The following is a 23,751-nucleotide window of genomic DNA, read 5'->3' as shown; positions in this document are numbered from 1 at the left end:
CTGTTCTCTTAAGCCTTTAAGATCAACAAACATGATCATTTTGGGGTGCTTTGCTGGTTCAGGTTTTGAATAAAACAAAAACAAATTGAAATTTCTGGATTGATAAACCCTTTCCTGAGTCTCCTGATGTTCAGACTGAGTGGAGAAGAAGGGCCCAACGATCCGCATTTTCAAGTGAAGCAGAGGCAGAAGGTTCAGAGATTTTGAAAAAACAAACAGGACCAGTGACCCGGAGTCACCTAGGAAAAGATGTCCCTGCCTGGAGGGCTAAAAAGGCTTGGTGTGGGCTTCCTCCACGCCCTACAAAACCAGACACGCAGGGAAGCTTTGAAGTCCGTCGGAGGCGCCAGTTGAAAAGGAATTTCGCCCACGTGCCGGGGCAGCCAGCCATCCCCGGCTCTACCAGTGCCACCGGTGTCCCGTGCTCCGCTGGGTTCGTCCTCCGACACCAGCCGTCCACCATCAAGGCGATCCAAAGCCGCTCCAGGTGGGCAGAAGGCCCGGGACCGGAAGCCGACCTCCGAGGTCGCCGCCCCCTGCCTACCGGAACCGGAAGTCGGGTGCAGCCTCAGGCTGGCCGCCCGCGGCGGGCCGCCCGGCACCATGCTTTGCGGCCGCTCTCCCGGCGTCCTCAGGGCCTGCGCAGCGCCCACCGCGGCCCTGGCTGCGGCGCTGCTCTCGTCGCTCGCGCGCTGCTCTGTCCCGGAGTCGGGCGACGCGGTATCCTCGGCGCTCAGTCCCTACTTCGGCACCAAGACTCGCTACGAAGATGTCAACCCGGCGCTCTGGTCGGACCCGGAGGCGCCGCGGCGGGACCCGAAGTTGCTGGCAGGTTCCTGTACCCCGGTGCAGCTGGTCGCCCTCATCCGCCATGGCACCCGCTACCCCACGGCCAAACAGATCCGCAAGCTGAGGCAGCTGCACGGGCTGCTGCAGGCCCGCGGGCCCCGCGGCGGGGCCGGGGAAGCCGGCGGCCTGGGCGCCGCGCTGGCCGCCTGGCCGCTGGGCTACGCGGACTGGATGGACGGGCAGCTGGTGGAGAAGGGATGGCAGGACATGCGGCGCCTGGCGCTCCGCCTGGCCGCGCTCTTCCCGGCCCTCTTCAGTCGGGAGAACTACGGCCGCCTGCGGCTCGTCACCAGCTCCAAGCACCGCTGCGTGGACAGCGGCGCCGCCTTCCTGCAGGGGCTGTGGCAGCACTACCACCCGGGCTCGCCTCCGCCCGACGTCGCAGGTGAACCGCGAGGGCCCGGGGCCCGGCCTCCGGCCTCTCTCCCTCCCCTCGGCTGGCAGTCTCTCCCCTTCTTCGGGTTGCCCTGTCTGTTGGGGGCGTGCCTCTCGACATTCTCTATTTCGTTTTTTTTTTTTTTTTTTTAAATGTTGCTGTCTTTTAAAGGAAACTGCTCAAACCTTCTTTATGCCCTGCTTCTTCCTTCTTTTCGTGTTGAATGTAGAGGGGTCCCCCATTGTGGCTATGGGACTTGGACACGTGCAGTGTCTTACAAATCTGTTTCACACGTTTAGTTGTACTTCTGACAAGGACAGAAGCTGAACTCAAGAGCGTGCCTCTTTATCTGGTGTAAGGACTGAAGTTCAAAAACCGGTTTTCTGGTTTTTTTTTCAGATGGGTGCCTGTTCCATGGTAGGCATCCCTTATATTTTGTTTTACTAAGCTCTTACAACTGCTTTCTGGTGGTAGTTCCCTTCATCTGACAGGGGAGAAAATGGAATAGAAATGCCAGGTAGTTTTCCCATGTTCACCTGGCTCGTTATGGACCCAGGAAATCTGACTTAGCGTTTTTGTTTTTAATAATTATATAGCTTCCATTTGTCCTGTAACATTTTTTGCTGAGAATAATAACATGTGACATCTTTGTGTCAGAAGATTAATAGTGTTAATAGTTGCTTATCAATTTTAAAGGTCAGAATTGGAACAAGGAATATCATTTAGTTATGGATTTTACAGAAATCAGAAGTACATCTATAGCAGTTAAGTCATCTTCAAGAAATTTCTCCACTGACTGTACTAAGCTTATGGATAACTGACTACATGTACTTGTTGAGTTGTATGTTTTAATTATAGCCAAAGTTTTTCTGTTAGCCTGAGTGAAACTTTCCCCTGAATCCCTTAAATTAACTGAATGTCAGAAGCAGAACATTGAAATGTAGCACCTTATATACTGTGTATTTTGTACTGAAACTCCTGGAATGAATGCATTATGGTCCTCAGCTGGCATTGTAGAAAATGCCATTTGACTCACAGTACAAAGTCAATGAACAGAATGGTTCAGGATAAACCCACCCCTCATCATTTTCTGTTTCAAAGATTAAACCTTTTGCCCAGACACTTCATTATCATTTATAGACAATTGTTTAGCCTGTGGAGTATGTGTATGTGTATTTTTTTAAGAAAACCCCTGAATTAGATTTCGTGATTTCATGGAAGCATCTTTGTTTAAAGAGCAGCAATAATTGGATAGTAACAAATTTGAGGTCACAGAGAAATCTGTCTCCTTTTCTATTTAACATTTTTAAGTAAGACATATAACTCAATTGACCAAGTGGTCAGAATTGTCCATTTCAGTGTGCTTCCTTATGTGTACAACAATATGAGACATTTTAATTTCATATTTTATACTCAAGTGACTTTTCATGATGAAAATTATTAGAAAGTATATTTGGTTTGAATTTGATTTTTAAAAGGCCCCCAAATTGTAGCATGATTGTGAATGTGTTTTCTGTACATGTGTTGCCAAGTTGGAGAAATAATGTAACTTACATAAATCTTAAATGAATTTAAACTTTAAATGGAACATTGGAGAAATAATATAACTTAATTGAATTTTAGTCCTGGGAACTTCAGTTGTAAGATATAAAGCATCTATCGCAGCATATCAGCTTGAAACAGTGTATTTTGTGTTGTCAGTCTTTTTTTTTTTTCAGTTTACTGAATCTTTTGTAAAATAACATGGTTGAGAAAGTAACAAAAACAAAATGCCCCTGCTCATACTTTAGAGTTCTGATAGAGAAACAGAACCAGTCTTGAATTCTGTCTCATCTGGTATACTTAGAAAGTTAAATTTTTAGTTTGCTAAATTTTTAGTTTTCTGAGCCTGATCAAAAAAGTCCCTCCAAACAGTTTTGCACTTTTTTTACTTACTTATGTAACTTTTTGTTTTCTACAAGGAAACATTAAGTTTACTTTCACATTGCATTGTTTTAACATACTTTCTTTCAAAAAAATCTGCTTTTTAGTATTTGCTAGCACATTTTCTCATATATTACAGTCATTATAAAGAGGGAATAATTTTACCACTGGCTTTCCTTGATTATTATGTGTTTATTTCAGACATTCATAGTAATAGATTGCTAGTGTTAACACTTCAAATGAAATTTGCAAGAATTTGAAATTAAATAATTTACAAGTGATACTATTTTTGTCTTTTAGATATGGAGTGTGGACCCCCAAGAATCAATGACAAACTAATGAGGTTCTTTGATCATTGTGAGAAGTTTTTAACTGAAGTGGAAAGGAATGCAACAGCTCTTTATCATGTAGAAGCCTTCAAGACTGGGCCAGAAATGCAGACTATTTTAAATAAAGTTTCAGATACTTTACAAGTACCAGTAAATGATTTAAATGCAGGTAATATATCTGTTATCTTCCATGTGAATTTTGAAAGCTCACAATTGAATTTAGGTTAAGAAACACTATGTCCAGAATCAAGAAATTTGAAAACCTCATTTAGATTCATAGTGTTTTTTGAGCATTATATAAATTAATGTATAAGACTATTGGAATGATCTGGAATTTTTTTTGAGAACAGAGGAATACATAAAGCTTCATTTCTAAACATACAACTTACAAAACAAAAAGTATCTTTTCTCATTTATCTCTTCCTTTTAAGTTGCTTTTGGTAGCTTTGTATAGAGTTTATATTTTTTATATAGCTATGTCTGTCTTTTTTATTACTACTTTTGAATATTGAGGATTTTTTTGTTGTTGCTGTTACTGTTTGGTTGTTTTGTGTGCGTGTGCACACGCACTGGTGTTGGAGCTTGAACTCGAGGCCTAGCATGTTTTCTTTCAGCTTTTTTGCTGAAGATTGGCACTCTACCACTTGAGCCATAGCTATATACTTCCAGTATTTTGGTGGTTAATTGAAGGTAGAGTCTCATAAACCTTCCTAGGCTGTCTTTAAATCTTGAGCCTCAGGTCCAAGCCTGAGTAGCTTAGATTATAGACCTGAGCCACTGGTGCCTAGACTGACTACTATATTTTGCCTATCAACTCTCTCTTACAAGATTATTTTATTATATTATCTTCTTGTTATAATTCATACAAAATCTTTTTCATGTTCCAAAAGATTAACCAAGGGTCAAAATAGATGAATCAGATACCACTCATCAAGGTCGTTTGTCTAGCTTCTTTATTTTGTCAGTGGACAATTTGAGATATAAAGACCTTAGAGTGGCTTGCCCAGAAATTAGTGTCAGGGTTAGGTTTTATATCATTATTACCCATATCAAATAATTTTTTAAGCATATTATTTCTCAATATTGGGTTTTTTTTTTTGTGTGTGTGTGTGTGTGTTTTTTTTTAATCTGTCGTGGGGTTTAAAGTATGGGTCTGGGCACTGTCCCTGAGCTCTTTGTGCTCTACCACTTTGAGCCACAGTGCCACTTCAGAGATAAGAGTTTCACAGAGTTTCTATCCCTGCTGGCTTCAAACTAACATCCTCAGATGTATAGCCAGAATTACAGGCATGAGCCATCAGCACCTGGATAATACAGTCTTTTAAATTTATTCCTAACAAATTTGTTCACAAGAGATTCATCAAATTACATTTCATGGAAGTTTGCTATATTGCCAATGACAAGGATTTCCCCCCCCCTTTTTTGGTAAACTATATACTGCATCAGAATTCTTTAGACTCTAACGCAGAAAGGTACAGCACCAATTAATAATGGGGTACCATTTTTTTTCTGAGGGAAGAAGAAAGGATGTAAAGTTTCAAGAAAAATGAAACTAATAGAAATAAAACCTGCAGATTACTTTTCTCTCTTCTGGCATTAAATGTCATCTACTTCTTGATCAGAGAGTATCAGTGTTTTATTGCTACTGACAAGGACTACTTTTAGGAATCTGAGCACTCATTCCCAAAGCCTTTTCTTCAGTACTCATATATATTTAACAGTAAGTTAGCAACGTGTAACAAAAAGTAACAAATTAGCAATCTGGAAATCTCAAATAACTTATTCTGTGATTCAGGTTTAAAGTTGCTTGGGCAGCTAAGTTTGAAAAAACTAACATTGTCTCACTTCTCCTGCCCCTTTAGCTACTCTGTTCTTTCTTCCCTCTCTGTCAACTTCTATAGACTTTGCTGCAGGCTCCCCTTTTTCTTATGCCCTTCTCTTTTGTGTGTGGTTTTCCCAATAGTTGTAGAAACTGTTGATTAAGTTTTAAAAAGTTTAATATATTTCTTTACTAATTTGAGACTAAAACCTATATAAATTTAGCCTCTTGTTCCTTCCCTCTAAAATCAACAATCAAATTGTGTTTAACAAACTACAAATCTTCCTGCCTCTTCCTTCTGAGTGCTAGGAATACATATGCTACCATGCCCAGCTCAAACAACTAATGTTTTGTTTGTTTGTTTCATTGAACCAACACCTCTATTTCCTCATGATTTCTTCCTAACAGGTGTGGCTCTACCAATTTACATTGTACAAAGCAATACTTAGTTAGGGGGTGGGGGGAAATACGGCTGTTTTCCAAACCAAACATCCAATTTCTTCAGCTTCACTGCATATGGCTTTTATAGACATTTAGTTTTGTAAAAATTATGGAAATAATAACTTAAAAAATTTTACCTATTTTTTCCCTCTAGATTTAATTCAGGTGGCTTTTTTCACCTGTTCATTTGACTTGGCAATTAAAGGCATTAAATCTCCTTGGTGTGATGTTTTTGATGTAGATGATGCAAAGGTAAGTATTTTGTAGTATTTTAGTCATGTGATTTCTTTGTTGTTGCTGTTAAGTAAATCATCTTTTCTGAAAATAAGCATAGTTAAGGAATTGAAACTATCTGGTTTCCCTTAAGTAAAGATTAATGTTCAAATAGATCCACATATTTGTAAATAGTTTGGATTCATAAGTCTCTGGAAAACTTTTCTATTTTTCTGGTGATTTGATTTCTATATACTTCCTTACCTACTCTAACTTATAAGCCTATTTTGCCTATCATCAGATTTTACTACTGGGAGAGGTTGTAGAGTCAGCATAGAACAAATTGCTGTTTCTATAGAAAGGCAACGTTCAGCGAGACTAGGTGGTTTCCCAAACTCCTGATACTTTTGTAACAGTTTTCATGAGAAATGTAGTTTCATGTTCCACCTCATGGTGGCAGTAATTCATCTATAATTTCTGTCTGCATGCTTCATTCCTCCTGTTTTCATTCTTAGCTGTGACTTTTGGCCTCTAGACAGGCCTCTAGTGGCTTTAAGGGAGGTAAATTCTGAGGATGGGAAGGTTATTTTCTTAAACACTGTTAATACAGTTTTCCCAGAATTACCGACCTCTTATACCCTTGCTATGTCTTGCATACATATAAAGCCTTCAGTTTTTTTTATACAGAACAATCAACTTAAGAATTTAAATTCTATAAAGAAGTATACCATTTGCCAAATAGAACAAGATTTTAAGCTGAAAGCTAATGTGGTACCAAGGAATCGAACCTGGGTCTTCATGCATGCTAGGCAAGCACTTTAACCACTAGGCCAAACTCCCGGCCCAGCTAATGTACTTTTATATAAACAAGTGCTTCATTTTGTTACTTAGGGACTTAAGTGATACGGTGAGTATTGTGCCAGAGTAGAGTTGATGCTCAGTGGTTGAGGTGGAAGAGGGTAAAGGACCCCCAGTGGATGATTGCTATAAGGATGCTCAGTACCAGTAATAGCTAAGTATATTTTGTTTCCCTCCCATGTCCCTACATTACTTTCTGATGACCCACTTTCCTCTGTCTCCACTACTCTGTTCATCATTTGTAAATGTGTATAATTATCACTCTAGGAACTTCTTTCAGTAGGTAGGATGAAGATGTAAGTTATCTCTTTAATTGGGACAGTTATTTTGGGGAGGAGGGCTGATACTGAGGTTTTAGGACATGCTTTAGGCAAGAACTATATCACTTAGGCTATGCCTCCAGAGCCTTTCTTGCTTTAGCAGTTTTTTAAAATAGCATCACATGTTTTTGCCTGGGGCACAGCTTTGTATGGTGATCCTCCCATTTATATCTTTCATGTAGCTGCAGTTACAGTGGGGACACCACTATGCTTAAGCTTCTTTTGTTGAGATAGGGATCTCGTTAACTTTTTACCTACACTGGCCTTAAACTGTGGTCCCCCTGATATCTATCCTTTTTCCCCCCAGTCCTGGGGCTTGTACTCAGGGCCTGGGCACTGTCCTTGGGTTTTTCTCAAGGCTAGAATTCTACCACTTGAGCCACAGCATCACTTCCGGCTTTTTAAAGTATGTGGTACCAAGGAATTGAACCTGGTTCTTTGTGTACACTAGGCAAGCACTCTACTACTAGGCCAAACTTCTGGCTCTGAGCTCTACCTTTTGAGTAGTCAATATTACAGGTGCTAGTCACCATGCCCTGCCTAAATTGGGGCAGTTTTAAAATTGATAAGAGCACTATTTTTCCTGATTCACTGTATAATATAACAGAGACTACTATGGATCACAGATTATAGGGCCAACTGCTAATGTGTGAATGGCAAATATAAACTAAGAATGCAATGATTCTGTTTTCTCGAGTAGTAGTTAAACAATATAACCTTTTCAGAGGGAATTATTAAATCAGTCTGTTACATTTACAGGAGTATATTAGAAATGATTTTTGAAATTTTTATTTGTAGGTATTAGAGTATTTAAATGATCTGAAGCAATATTGGAAAAGAGGTTATGGATATACTATTAATAGTCGATCCAGTTGCACCCTATTTCAGGATATCTTTCAGCACTTGGACAAAGCTGTTGAACAGAAACAAAGGTAAAACTTTAAAATTTGAGTTTGTTATTCTGATTCTGGAAAATACTTTCCAATGGATACTACTTACTGTCTTTTGAGACTTTTCCCCCTCTCCAATTACATTGGTAATAGTCATTATGTTACTGCATATAGCTGTACTTCCTTTTTACTGTGATACAGTATTCAATAGTGTGAGTATACTATAATTGTCAACAGGTTTTTAAGTAGCTTCTATTTATTGTTACTATTAATACTACAATTATTAACCCTGTACATGGTTCCCGGTTTTGGGGGTTTTTGGGGTTTTGGGGTTTTTTTTTTGTCGGTTATGGGGCTTGGACTCAGCCTGGGCACTGTCCCTGAGCTCTTCAGCTCAAGACTACCGCCCTACCCCTTGAGCTTCAGTGTCACTTCAGGTTTTCTAGTGGTTATTTGTAGATAAGGTCGTTAGTGCCTATGCTGGCTTTGAACCATGATTCTCAGATCTCAGCCTCCTGAGTAAGATTACAGGTGTGAGCCACCATGCTCTGCTCCTCCTGGTTTATTTTAAGGAAGAGTTTCCTACTCAAAAACCTTTGCTAACATTCATACTTTTCAGTCTTTTAAAAAATCATTTTCAGTGGCACTGGAAATGTGATATACATGTTTAACATTCATGAAATCCTGGGTTCAATCCCCAGCACTCATCCCCTCTCCCCTCAGTCATTTTTGGTAGAACCTAACCCCATGTTATTTGACAGATATGTTTACATGGAGGTTAGGTATTTTCTATTGATTGTAAGAATCATGCTATAAAAATAAGACGGGGGTTACAATAAAAAATATTAAAAAAAAAAATAAGACGGGGGGCCGGGAGTTTGGCCTAGTGGTTAAAGTGCTTGCCTAGCATGCATGAAGACCCGGGTTCAATTCCTCGGTACCACATACATAGAAAAAAGCCGGAAGTGGTGCTGAGGCTCAAGTGGTAGAGCTCTAGCCTTGAGAAAGTCCAAGGACAGTGCTCAGGCCCTGAGCTCAAGCCCAGGACTGGCAAAAAAAAAGAAAAAATAAGACGGGAAAAGACTGGAGGTGACACATTGTTCCATATTTCCAGTAGTAAGTTTTATTTATACCAATATATATTATTTGTTGACATGACAGTAATTTGTAGAATTTTCTTGGATTTGATGGGATTTAGGAAAAAAAAAAAACAGTCTCCGGGGCCAGGAGTGTGGCTTCGTGGTAGAATGTTTGCCTCACATGAATGAAGCCCTAGGTTTGATTCCTTCATATCACATACACAGAAAAAGCTGGAAGTAGTACTGTGACTCAGATGGTAGAGTGCTATTCTTGAGAAAACCCAAGGACAGGGCCCAGAACTTGTGTTCAAGCCTCAGGACTGCCACAAAAACAAAACAAAACAAAAAACAACAAAAGCAGGATGATTATTAAATTTTTCTTACCAACCGTTTACGTTCTTGGAATTTTAGTGATGACAATACTTTATATGAGTAAGAGTTTATAGATGGGGATCTGTAGATCCAACTTAACTATGGATCTAAAAATTTTGAAAAAAGTGCATCTGTGCTGAACATGATCAGGGTATTTTTCTTGTTACTAATTTCCTTACTACTAGCAGCATAAGAACTATTTATGTAGTATTTACAGTATATTGGGAATTATAAATATGGGAGGGTACAGATAGGTCACATGTAAATATTATACTATTTTATATAAACACTTCCAATGATTAAGTTAATATCCCTGATTGTGTTATTATGAGAAGTCTGGGAACCAAGTACCCACATATATGAAGCAGCATTGTATATTATAAACTGATTTTCAGTTAAAGGTGCCAAGACAATGCATTGAGGGAAAGGATAGTCTATTCAATAGACAGTGTTGAAACAATTGGATATCCATGTTAATTTTTTTAAAAAGTAGATACTTAGACCTCATAATAATAGATTTAAATGTAAAATGAAAAATTGTAAAAAAATATAGGTACAGTAACCTAAGGGTAAACATTCATGACCTTGGATATGTTAAGGATTTGTTGTATATAACACCAAAAGCATAATTTGTTAACATAGATTTGGAGGGAATATTTGCAGAACACAAACGCATATAAGTAAAGATTTAAATCTAGAATATATAAAATTAAAGCTCACAAATAAGGAAACAATAGCACAGGTTTCTTTTTCTTTTATGTATTTTTTATTGTAATTAATAGAAGGGTTACATTATATTTACCAGATAGAAGGTGCATTACTTCACAAACATTGATTCCCTTTCTCATGTCTTAGTCCCCATTTCCCTCCCCCCATCCCCCTCATCTTGTTTTCCCCCCTTCCCAATACTATTTCAAATAACCAAATAAACATATATACAATATATCAGATAACAAGGCAAAATACTGAAACGCCAATTTCTTTCTAGAGTGGCACAAAAGCTCCCTTTTGAACAGAATAAAATAAAATTCTGATGTTCTTGGCTCTGTGTGTTCAGAAATTCCTATCATTTCTAGAATCCAGAGGTTCTAAAAGCACAAATGAAGGCTGAGAGTGTGCTTTAATGACAGAATGGACTGAACATAAACAAGTCCCTGGATTCAATCTTCATAGGGCACACACACAAAAGAAAAAAAGATTTGAATGGACTTCATTGAAAAAGATATATAGACATATGGATTGCAAATGAGCTCATGAAAAGATGCTTGCCATCAGTAGATATTAAAGCTGCAATGAAATACCACTAATATTTCTTCTAAAATAGAAAATAAGAAAGACTTGTCCCAAGTACAATAACACTGGAAAAATCTATATAATTTACTCTTGATATGAATGTTAACCTATATAGTCTCTTAGGGAAAGATAGGCAGTTTCTTAAACACATTTATATGACTTAGCAAATCTGGTCCTAAGTATCTGTTCATTAGTGATGAAAAAGTAATATTTTCTACATAGACTAAATGTTTATGGTGTTATTAGTTATGATAACTAAAAATTAAATAATTCAAATGTCCATCAACTGATAAATAGACCAACAGAGTATGATATATCTATATAATGCAACCCTACTCAACAACATGATGAATGGCTAATAGCTTAAACCAAATGGATACCTTCAGAACATTACGTTAAGTAAGTCAAATATGTAAGACTATGTGTTGAATGATTGTTTATTTTTGAAATTTCTGAAAAAAGCAGATCTTATGAGACAAAAATAGATCATTAATGTCTGCATTAGATTCAAAGACTCTTGCATTATAAACACTTTATGTGAAGAGATTGATTAGGGTTTTAAAGATACTGATATAGCTAATAAAAGTAATGAAATATGGAATGAGGCTGGGAGGATAGCTTAGTGGCAAAGTACTCACCTAGCAGACACAAAACCCTGGGTTCAATTCCTTGGTACCACATATACAGAAAAAGCCAGTAGTGACTCTGGCTCAAGTGGCAGAGCATTAGCCTTGAGCAAAAAGTGTCTGTGGACAGTGCCCGTACCCTGAGTTCAAGAACGCCCCAGGACTGGCAAAAAATAAAATGTGGGTTGAAGGTTATGGTCTCCACATCAATCATACTTAGTTCCCAAAAAACTAAGGAGAATTACCCTGATCCACACCGACAATAATGCCTTCTAACCAACTAAAGCAATTCACTTTGGTCATTCACTCCCAGTTTGCAGTCTCATTGACTGTATCTTCAAATCCTATAAATTTTACCTCTGTAATCTACTGTACTTCAGGTACTTTTTGCCATGCCAGTCTTGTTGCTTACAGGCATCATATACCTTTGTAATAGACTCCCTGAAGAGGCCTGCCTGGACATCTTCTAAGGACTACTTTATGCATACTAGCTGCAGGAAGTGCAGAAATTGTACAAATGTACTTTCCAAAATAAATCAGAATATGTCACTCCTGTGCTTGAATCCATTCTAGTGGCTTCCTTTTGAGACCACAGTAAACTTCAAACTGCCCACCTTGTCTCTCTTCCTCTTGAGTAGCTTTGATCATAGGGCTGAGCACAATGCCCAGTTGAATAATAAAATTCTAATAGACTATTTTATCTTTGTATTTTCCTGATCTATCAAAATATTAATCTTTTTAATGACTTAAAATTCTTGTTTTTAAGTTTAAAGTTTATGGCACCATGTGAATGACTGAGTGTATGAGAGAATGAGTATATGTTGTGTGTGTGTGTATGTGTCTGTGTAATATACACATAATAACTTGCCATGCTGTCCAAAGAACTGATTTCACCTTAATTTCAAAGTTCCCAGACTACTTTATTTGATGCTCTTCTTTCCTTCCTTTAAGATGATAGTATATGGTCTGGAAAGGTAGTATGCAGTGCTTGCCTAGCAGGTGTGAAGCCCTGGGTTTGAATCCTTAGTGTCACATAAACAGAAAAAGCCAGAAGTGGCGCTGTGGCTCAAGAGGTAGAGTGCTGGCCTTCAGCAAAAGAAGCTCAGTGATAGTACTCAAGCCTTGAGTTCAAGGACCAGGACTGGCCAAAAAAAAAAAAAAAAGTGTACAGGTTATTTTTTATGTTAAAATGAACTTAGACAGTTTTCAGTGCTGTTGAATATTTTTTCAACATGATTTTACTTTGTGGAAGAAATTGAAGACTGATGTATCCCTTGTCAGTATTTCAATAAAATACAACTGCCTGTCTAAATTCCGAGTCCCTAACTTTTATTAGAATCTTGACATTTATTTTTCCTCCTAAAAATCCTTATGGCTATGAGATTAGAGTTAAAACCAATGACTACACTATTGAAGCAAATTTAAGCAGCTGCTGTTTTCTGAGCAGTTGTGATTAGAAAAACAGATTGAATTTATAGTAGAAGCGCAATAACTGAATTGTTTTCTATGTTCCTTTTCCCTATTATCTCTGTTCACATATTACCTTTTTAGATAGGGGGATTTATCAAATCAGTTTTTTTTTTCTCAAAGATTATTTATTGTGAACTATTTACCTCCTGAGAGCTTCTGTTCTGTCAAGAATATTCCCAAACAGCAAAATTGTTACAAATAATAAATGATTGTTACTGTCATTAAATTACTATTTTAGCCCTTTTTCTACCTTTTGATGTGTTCTCAAGTCTTTGATATTTTCGGATTCTATAGTTGAAAAAGACTTTTTAGGTTATATAATGCCATATATTGCCATGAGATGGCAGCATTGAAATGAGCCTGTAGTGACACTAGTTGATTGGACACCATGTAAGTGTAGCCATTGCTGGGCACTAGTGGCTCACACCTGTAATCCCAGCAGCTTGAAACCATTCCTGAAAGAGAAGTTTATTAAACTCATATTCAATTAACTACCAAAAAGCTGGAAGTAGAGCTGTGGCTCAAGTGGTAGAGTACTAACCTTGAGCAAAAAAAAGAAAACAAACTTCAGAGACAGGAGCCTAGGTCCTGAATTCAAGCCCCAGAACTGGTGCACACACACACACATACCCCACATACACTATTACATAAACATAATTCCCTACCTTTCTTCAATATGCAAAATAGTACTCTGATCCAGTTAGTGTTCCCAGTATTCAGTGACAGAATATGTAATAGTCTCTTTTTCCCCTCCATTACCTGTTTTTTACTAAGTGCCACCTTGTCCTCACCTTCTACATTTAATAGGTTTTTGAAATATTGCAGGCTATCAATGAGTGGCACTTCCTTGTTTTCTTTTTTGAAGATAGTGTTGGTGATAGTGAACTTTTTTTGTTGGAGAGGGTATTGAGGTTTGAACTGAGGGATTCATACTTGCTTGCCAGGCATCCTGTCACTTAAGCAACATGTCTAGCCTTTTCCTTCTTGTTCTGGTTATGTTTGAGGTGGGCTCTTAATTTTTGACAAAGCTTCCCTGAACACATTTGTGTGTGTGTGTGTGTGTGTGCGCGCGTGTGCGCGCATTTGCCCAAAACATGCAAGAACATGGTATCTTTGGTCTGGCAAAACCTGTATTTTGGGGGTTGCTGGTACTGGGCCTTGAACCTAGGATCTCATGCTCCCACTTGGTTTTTTTCACTCAAGGCTGGTAGCTCTACCATTTGAACTATACCATTTGAACCATAGTTACTTTAGATAAGAGTCTTTGGGGTTTGTCTGCCTGGACTAGCTTTAAACACGACCCCTCGATCTCAGCCCCTTGAGAAGCATGAGCCATGGCCACCCTACTCTGCAGTTCCATATGGGTCATCCTTTCACCTTTTTTTGTATTTTGTATATAGAAGGATTACAGTTTCGTGGGTGCATTACTTCTCGAACATTGATACCCCTTCTCATGTTTTTGTCCCCCTTTCTCTCCTCCCACCTCCTCCCAATCATCTTGTTTTCCCCCTTCCCTTCCCTATTTCAAGTAAACAAACATATATACAATATCCCAGATAACAAAGTCCTTTCATCTTTTGCACCTTTTGATAGTGTTTGTAGATTATTTCTAGATTGGGGCTATTACAAATAAAACAGCTTAGGGAGGTATGCTTTCATTATGGATATATCCTTTGTCAGATTTAGGATAGATTTTTTTTTTTCTTTTTTGAAACTATCTTCTGATGGGCTAATTTTTTTCATACCATTGAAGGATTTCTCCTATTTATAACATGTTATCCTATGTATTTCCAGGTTTTCCCAGTTTGGCTTATGTGAACAAAAACCACTAATTGGCTTATATTAGCTTTGGAAAATTTCTCACCTGTTCCTTTGCAGTGTTATTTTTTCCACCCCCATTTGGCTAGTTTTCCCACATGCTTGTCAGTAGCAGCTGACATCTCAAGGGGGCTTTACTGAGCTACAGAGTTCTCTTTGAGAATAATGCTTTCTTCTCTGTTACTCTGACCTAGGAATTCTAGCTAGTGTGGCTTCCCTAAATTTCATCTCCCATTTTATGATTACTTTTTTTTCCCAGTCCTGGGACTTGAACTCAAGGCCTGGCCACTGTCCTTGGACACTTTTTCCTCAGGGCTAGCACTCTGCCACTTAGCCACAGTGCCACTTCTGGCTTTTTCTGTGTATGGGAACTTGAACCTAGGGCTTTGTGCATGGTAGTTGAGCACTATACCAGGAGGCCACGCTTCCAGCCTTTGTGATTACCTTTCTGTTTGGGTTTCTTTTTCCCCATTGCAAAATCTAGGTAGTAAACTGGGGCCGTTGATGGGTTAACCTCATTTGCTTGCTTCTCCCCTACTTTCACTGTTGTTGATTATCTGAGAACTGCACATTTTTCTAGTTGAAGTAGGCAGAGTATATGGTAAGCCTAGTTCCTATTACTCCATTTCAGCTGAAACTATAAGCTGTCTTATGTATTTTTTCCTTGAGGAAAAATACTGCTGCTTTTCCAAATACTTACCGGAACTGATAATCAACTGTATAATACTTGGGGGGAAAATGTATTTTTGTTTCTAAAAATTTTTTCCTCCAAACATCTTGTATCTCTGTGAATTCCTGCTACTTATGTGTACACTAATGTAAGTGTAGAAATTATACAAGTTACCTAAAGCTCTATTTGATACTCATGGATGTGTAACATGAGTTGTGTGTGAAACATGAACTAGGAGCTTAAAAAAAATTTAGCCTAAGTATGCTTGAAGAAAAACATGTATTGACTTAGCTGAGCCTTTTGAATTTCTTTGCTTTGGTATTTTATCTACTTTGTACACATACAGAGTCAATCTTATTTAATGACATAATTTTAGATTTCAAACTAAATTTTAGTTTGGCTGAAGCTCTAATAAAATCTTACAAATTTATATAAGTAAATGGAGATCTATAATTGAGTAGTTGCATTCTTTCTTGATAACATTAGGTAGTTTACCTGCCCATATTGAACTTTTTTCTCTAAAATAAGATGTGAGTTTACCAGATCAATGCCCCATGGCATGATTCTGTCTGTGTGCTCCTGTAAAGAAATTAATACAGTCAGGCACTGCGGTAGCTCACGCCTATAATACTAGCTACTCAGGAGGCTGAGATCTGAGGATCAAGGTTCAAAGCCAGCCTGGGCACAAAAGGACCTGAGACTCTTATTTCCAGTTAACTCCTAGAAAATGAAAGTGGGGCTTGGCTCAATGGTAGGGTGGTAGGCTTGAGCTGAAGAGCAGAGGAACAATGCCCAGGGGTAGGGGTAGGCCAATAGCCTTGAGCTGAAGAGTTCAGGGACAACACCCAGGCTGAGTTCAAGCCCTATTACTCCCCCCACACACACAAAATTAATGTAGATACATACATTTGGTTATTTACATTAGTATCAACAGTTGATGTTGCCCAAGTTTTTCTTTAAAGCTAAAATGTACTTTGGATATGAAATTTGATTTGTTGACAATCTGTTTGTGGATAGATTATAATTAATTTCCTGTTTGTAAATTTAATTCTGTGAAGAAATTTTAAATATAGAATTTATTAGGATAAAATTATTTGATTTCTGGAATGCATGTAATTCTGAAGATCAAAGCCAGTATTAAACCAGTTATTTTTTTCTGCCAGTCCTGGGCTTGAGCTCAGGGCCTGAGCACTGTCCTTGGACTTTCTCAAGGCTAGAGCTCTACCACTTAATTGAGCCTCAGCACCATTTCCAGCTTTTTTCTATGTATGTGGTAACGAGGAATCGAATCCTGGTCTTCATGCATGCTAGGCAAGCACTCTACCACTAGGCCAAACTCCTGGCCTCTGAACCCAATTTTAACTGTATTATTCCTCAAGATTTCATATTGTATAGCACACAGACATTCTTGAGCTATGGAGTCTGAGCTCCTGAGGCACTATGTATATATATATTAGTGCATTTATCTAGGTGAAGTTCCACTCCTTTAGTAAGGTTCTTAAATTACTGAGTCACTTGTACCTGCCTTATCTACCTTTTGAAAAAGTGTCCATTTTCCTGCCAAAAGACTATACACTTCACAACTGTGTATTGAATAATAGTGACATAAGATCACAGATAAAGTGGATGTAGTAATCTTTATATGCTCAGCAGTATATTGCAAAATAATGTGCAGAGCCTATATGTGTGTATGTGAATATAGGAAATTGTGTAAACTGAAAATCAATTCATGTTCCTTCCCTTTTTGTTCTTCTCCTACTTATGTTATGTGTTATCTGTAAAGTTACATGTATATGTGCTTGGGAGACACATTCTTAATTTCTTATTCAGATTTAGACACATTTATTTCCATTTGCTGTTGCCAATATGTGGAACTTAATTATAGACTGGCTGTGGTTTGGAGAAGGTTGGGAATGAAACACAGAAAAGTTGTCATGTCAGCCTGGGGCTGTTTTCAAGGAAAAATTGGGGATTTTGTTATTTTCCATAGTGATTGGGCTTATAATGACTAGAGTAAACCAGTTTTGGGAGATGGCTTAAAACTCTTAAAAGACTTACTGTTAAGTTGTAACACTTAGAGCAAAGGGCAGATTGTGCTTAGAATTGAACCACATCCTCTTCATATAAGTTACTGATTTACTTTATAAAAACTTATACACATCTTTTAATGGCCTCTTGTGAAAATTAGATAATAAATACTCTTGTATATTTTCATCAGAGTAGTTAGAAACCTAAGGCCACTAAAAGAAAAAAGTCCTTTTCTATATGTGAACACACAAACTCTACAGTTCTTTTTTTTTTTTTTTTTTTTTTGCCAGTCCTGGGCTTGAGCTCAGGGTCTGAGCACTGTCCTTGGATTTTCTCAAGGCTAGAGCTCTACCACTTGAGCCTCAGCACCACTTCCGGCTTTTTTCTATGTATGTGGTACCAAGGAATCGAATCCGGGTCTTCATGCATGCTAGGCAAGCACTTTAACCACTAGGCCAAACTCCCAGCCCCACTCTACAGTTCTTTTAGCCAACTCTACTTGAAGGTACTCAACTCCCCATTTTTCCTATTTAGTTGTGATTGAGAATGCAAATCTGATAACATCTGATATGTTTTTTTATTTGATGCTTAATGCTACTTAAATCTGTCAAAAACCAAGAAATTTGAGTAAGTCTTAAGAAGGGGAAAATGGATATAAACATGAACATCTGTTTAAAAGAGATTACTCATGGGGCCGGGAGTTTGGCCTAGTGGTAGAGTGCTTGCCTAGCATGCACAAAGGCCCGAGTTTGATTTCTTGTTACCACATATATAGAAAAAATCTGGAAGTAGTGCTCTGGCCTTGAGAAAAATCAAAGGACAGTGTTTAGGCCCTGAGATTAAGCCCCACGACTGGCAAAAAAAAAAAAGAAAAAAAGATTACTCACCTTGTGGAAGGGAAATAGTCTTTCCATATGTCTTTTTATATGTTTGTACTACAAATATATGTCACTTATTGATATACCCAGTTTGATATTTTGTTGGTTGAGTTTCAAACAGTGAGGCAGATATCAGCATATATATATATATATATATATATATATATATATATATCTGTTATTCTAGTTTATGTTACAAAAAGCATTTTGACATTCTTGGTTGCAAGTGACTCCTGATTTGGACTATGTAATTTAAAGATAGCTAAGTTCTTTGGATTTTTACATTTCAAAAACATTATTTAGATAGTATTCTTCTTTATTTTTTAGGTTTTTTTTTAGTCTTGGAGAAAAAGGTTACATTATCTTTAAAATTTTAATATGAATTCACCCTATCCTTATCTAATGATGAGTAAGTTAAATTCAGGCTAGTGAAGAAAAATAGTGAAGAAAAACATTTATGTCTGGGACTTGAACAGTTCATATTCTGAGGTATTATTGTATGGAATACTTTTGATAGAAAGCAAAAAAAAAAAATACTGACATGGTGACACATAACCTGTAATCCCAGCATTCGGCAAGGTCACAAGTTTTATTTTTAACTTAAAGAGTGTGGGAAATTCTACTTATTACCCTTAAAGCCTTTTCACATTTAGTGAATTGTTTTTGTTTTGTTTGCAATGACTGAAGTCATTTATACAAAATATTTAAATGCTTTAAAAATTAGTACATAAAACTTTTTTGTGTGTTTCTAAGGCATTCCCTACCTCCTTCCCATGCTGGGGTTTGGACCTAAGGCTTTGAGAATACTAAGTATAATTCTGTTACTAAGCTACATCGTCAAGTCCTGTTCTTTTTTTTGTTTTTTATTTAGTTCATAAATAGAGACAATTTCATTAAGTCTATAATTTGTCGTAGGCTACCTTTGTCATAGGCTACCTTTTTGGCTTTTGGGCCTTTTTTTTGACGGTTGTGGGAGTTGAACTCTCAGCTTAGCCGCCGTCCCTGAGCTCTTCAGCTCAAGCCTACTGTCCTACTCCTTGAGCCACAGTGCCACTTCCAGTTTTCTGGTGATTTATTGGAGTTAAGAGTCTCACAGACTTTAGTGCCTGAACTAAACTGGCTTTGAACCACAGTTGTCAGATCTCAGCCTCCTGAGTAGCTAGGATTACAGGCATGAACCACCACACCCGGTTCTTTTTGACTTTTTGGAAGAAAGATACCAACCAATTGTTATTTTATACTGTGTCTAATAAATTGGTGTACATATCTTTCATTTTTTTGGTTTGTTTGTTTGTTTTTTGCCAGTCCTGGGCTTGATCTCAGGGCCTGAGCACTGTCCTTGGACTTTCTCAGAACTAGAGCTCTACCACTTTAGCCTCAGCACCACTTCCGGCTTTTTTCCTATGTATGTAGTACCGAGGAATCGAACCCTGGTCTTCGTGCATGCTAGGCAAGTACTCTACCACTAGGCCAGATTCCCAGCCATGGTGCATATATCTTTGAGAATGATTTTCACATATTCCTTAATCATTTAGGTGATTTTATGAAATATAAAATATGTATTACACATTTATACTTATCTTTTTTTTTGGTTATGGAGCTTGAACTCTGGGCCAGGCCACTGTCCCTGAGCTCTTCAGCTCAAGGCTAGTGGCTCTACCACTTGAGCCGCAGCACTGCTTCTCTTTGGAATTATTTCTTATTGCATATTATTTCAGATAAAAAAAAAACACCCATGAGAAATGTCTTTGCCTATTGTACAATACTTGGAGAAGAATCAATGCTTAATTTAAGAACTAATGTATTGTCTAATTCTGTAGTATTTAACATGTTTTTACCAAACTATATTCTGTTAAAAGGAGGTTTTTAAGTTGTCCAGTTCAGATGCCTGTACTGAGAGCCTAGTTACCAAGGACTGACCATGCAGTCTTCCTGAACTAGTGTGATGACTGTGTTTCTTCCCCTGTTGATTTGAAGTCAGCAGTAGTTTAAAAGTAAGTTTAAGTGTCTGAATTTCTAAGTAGGTATTCTAATTGGGAAAACCCAAGTCTTTTCTTATGTACTTATGTATGAGGTGAGAGTAGTACAACATTAGGAATGGCTTCTTTAATTTTGACTTTCAATCTTAGTTTTCCTTGTCTTGTTTTATTGACGCCATTATTCAGACCTTTAAAATATTTTCATTTGTTAATTTGGTAGAGTTTTCAATGCTACTTGTGTAGTAAACATAGTTCTGTATATGGAGATTATACTTATAGCATTTATATGTAGTTGTCACCTTTCCTTCTGTTTGAAAGCTGTCAGAAATTTAAAAATATTTATCATGGCAAAGTAGATGCAAGTCCATGTCTGAGGCTCGATAGCCTGTCTGTGAAAAGGGATACAAATCATACTCTTTCTGTAAAAGGCCAGAAAGTGATTCACTGATTCTTCATAAAGTTTTTACTAGGGGAAAAAAAGCCATTGGGAAGGGGCCAGGAGTGTGACCTAGTGGTGGTAGAGTGCCTGCTTGGAATGCACAAAGCCCTGGGTTCGATTCCTTGGTACCACATACACAGAAAAAAAAAAGCTGGAACTGGTGCTGTGGCTCAAGTGCTAGAACACTACCCTTGAGAAAGCTCAAGGCCAGTGCCCAGGCCCTGAGTTCAAGCTCCTCAACTAGCAAAAAAAAATAGTGAGGGGGAGCCAAAACAAAACAATAACTTAGATCATACTGCTAAGTATAGTTTGTGTTTCTGGCACTGTGTAATGCTTACTCCCAATCCCAGGCACATTGCAGTAAGTAGCATAGATCATACTATTACCCTTTTGTAACTGTTCTGAACTTGGTTTCAAAATGAGGAGGCTGTGGAAGGATTTACTAGACTTCTCTTTTAGGGAGGGGCAGTACCGGGGTTTGAACTCAAAGGGCCTTGTACTTGCTATGCAAGCTCTGCCATTTGAGCCATGCTTCCACCCCTTTCTTACTTCAATTACTTTTCAGATAAAATTTTGTTTTCCTCCTGGAACAGCCTCAGACTATGTAGTTCCTATGTATGCCTTTTGCCTAGCTAGGATTACAGACATGACAACTCTACTTGGCTTGTTTATTAAAATGAGATGAGATCTTGTGAACTTTTTGCCCAAACTAGCTTATAAAAGCAATCCACCAACAATGCAAAATCTTTACCATTACACTTGAGTTATATATATATATAAGGATTTTGAAGATGGAATTACTTTAAGTGTGTGGGGAGGGGAGTTGGGTACTACCAAGTGTAGATATTGTCTTGTGATATGAATATGTACATATATTTCCCCTCAATTTTTCTTTTAAGGTCTCAGCCAGTTTCTTCTCCAGTCATCCTCCAGTTTGGCCATGCAGAGACCCTACTTCCACTGCTTTCTCTCATGGGCTACTTCAAAGACAAGGAACCCCTAACAGCTTATAATTATGAGGAACAGGTCCACAGGAAGTTCCGAAGTGGCCACATTGTACCTTATGCCTCCAATCTAATATTTGTGCTTTACCATTGTGAAGATGCTAAGACTCCTAAAGAAGAGTTCCAAGTACAGATGTTGTTAAATGAAAAGGTGTTACCCATGGCCCACTCACAGGAGACTGTTTCTTTGTATGAGGATTTAAAGAACCACTATAAGGACATTCTGCAGAGTTGTCAAGCCAGTGAAGAATGTGCATTACCAAAGATGAACAGCACTTTTGATGAGCTATGAGTGACAGCAGACCTTTCTTAGTTTGCAGTGTTTTCCTGGGGGTGATTATATGTTTGTAATAGACTTTTCATAGAGAAATAGTGTTACATTTTGTGACTGGACATGGTAGATAAATGATTCTTCACTAGAGCAGTTCTCTTAAGGAAAAAAGAAATGAAGTCAAACAACTGGCACTACACTTGTTTACAGCAATGAACTACCCTGCAAACTTACAGGAGACTTCACACTGGAGTAGAATCATTTAAAGACCACACTTGAAAATGCTGGATTACCAAAATATAATTTCAAATGAGCTATCTGTACTTGGTTAGAAAATTACAAGTTGTACTACAGTTTTTTTTCTTGCTTAGGTGGGACAGTCCCATTGTTGCCTAATCAGCAATATTGTGAAGTATTGTCGAAGTTTATCACCTTGGAAGTCTAACATCTCTAAGTGAGAGTGTGAACCATTGTTAAGAAAGTACCTGATTTGAGCCAGGCCAGTGGCTCACACCTGTAATCCTAGCTACTCAGAAGGCTGAGATCTGATGATCAAGGTTCAAATCCAGCCCAGGCACAAAAGGACCTGAGACTCTTATCTCCAATTAACCTCTAGAAAACGGGAAGTAAGTGGGGCTTGGCTTAAGGGTAGGGCGGTGGTAGCCTTGAGCTGAAGAGCTTAGAGACAGCACCCAGGCCCAGAGTTCAAGCCCAATGACCTACCAAGAAAAAAAAAAGTAGCTCATTTGAAAGGACACTTTTGCTAAAGAAAGATAAAAGTATAAAAAAAATTTTTTGTTAATACTATTTATAAAATATTTGAACATCTTTTTTGGTAATTCATTTTACCTTCTGGTAAGTCTTGCAAGGTCAGCTTAAATCATCATCAGAGCAGTTTCGCATATATCATAATAGAAAAAAAAGGACCAGTAGCAGCAGATGAAAAGGACAGAATCAAAGTTTCTTAAATTTCTTAACTATTTTTACCCTGACATTTGGCTTCCATTTTTATATTTTGTTAATGAATTCCATCTTTTGGGTTGGCTCCCCCATCCCCTTTTAAATAAAGACTTTTTTCTGATTGGCTTTGCTTTTATAGTTTTTAGCCTGTTTGAAATGAAGTTCTGAGTTTGGTCAAATGCCATAAAAGTATAAATTCCTGTGATTTTTATTTCTGGATCATTTCTGCTATCCCTGTTCAAATTCAATCACTAATTGATGGTACACAGTTGGAATTTTAAGTAGCTTTGCTCAGAAAATATAAGAGTTTTCCTCTAATAGAAATTTCTTCAAATAAGGCAGGCACGTTGGCTCACACCTGTAATCATAGCTACTCAGGAGGCTAAGATCTGAGAATCATGGTTCAAAAGCCAGCTCAGTCACTAAAGACCATGAGACTCTTATCTCCAGTTAACCACTAGAAAACCAGTAGCCTTGAGTTGAAGAGCAGGAACAGCACCCAGGCCCAGAGTTGAACCCCAGTTTTCATGCATGCTAGGAGAAAGCTTTACGACTCGACCAAACTCCCAGCCCAGTATTCACACTTTTTGAGCTAAGAGAAATACTTGTTCCCTAAAGTGATAGTCTTCTGAGTTGTATGATACTCCTGATAAGTATACTAACAAAGCTTAATTCAGATATCTTATTTGTGAATAAGATTTCTATTTGTAAATGGAAAATTAAATCAAGTTGGAAATCTAGCAACTTTTCTCTGCTGTTTCTCAGAGTTTGATCTACCAAGCTTGGCTAATGTTGATTAAACATTAACAACTTGGATACATTTGGAAACTCTGATCAAATACTCTC

At 38.0% G+C, this 23,751-nt stretch overlaps 1 protein-coding gene across 2 annotated transcripts; it reads left to right on the top strand.

Moving 5' to 3' along the window:
• Positions 1-603: 603 nt before the first annotated feature.
• Positions 604-23,031, top strand: Minpp1 (multiple inositol-polyphosphate phosphatase 1). Of its 2 annotated transcripts, XM_090346326.1 has the most exons (5): positions 604-1,234; positions 3,449-3,646; positions 5,892-5,989; positions 7,927-8,060; positions 21,570-23,031. In XM_090346326.1, the coding sequence occupies exons 1-5, from the start codon at positions 604-606 to the stop codon at positions 21,964-21,966; spliced, it is 1,458 nt and encodes a 485-aa protein (XP_090202452.1). In that variant the 3' UTR covers positions 21,967-23,031. The 2 variants fall into 2 exon arrangements, with proteins under 2 accessions (XP_090202452.1, XP_090202453.1); XM_090346327.1 differs by lacking the exons at positions 5,892-5,989; positions 7,927-8,060 and having other exon boundaries at positions 21,570-21,766.
• The last annotated feature ends 720 nt before the right edge of the window (positions 23,032-23,751 follow it).

This window comes from Megascapheus bottae, chromosome 15 (assembly GCF_031878675.1).
Source record: "Megascapheus bottae isolate mThoBot1 chromosome 15, mThoBot2.hap1, whole genome shotgun sequence".
NCBI classification, from domain to species: Eukaryota; Metazoa; Chordata; class Mammalia; order Rodentia; family Geomyidae; genus Megascapheus; species Megascapheus bottae.
The sequence above is the reverse complement of the archived record's forward strand: the minus strand, read 5'-3'. Positions and strand labels throughout refer to the sequence as shown.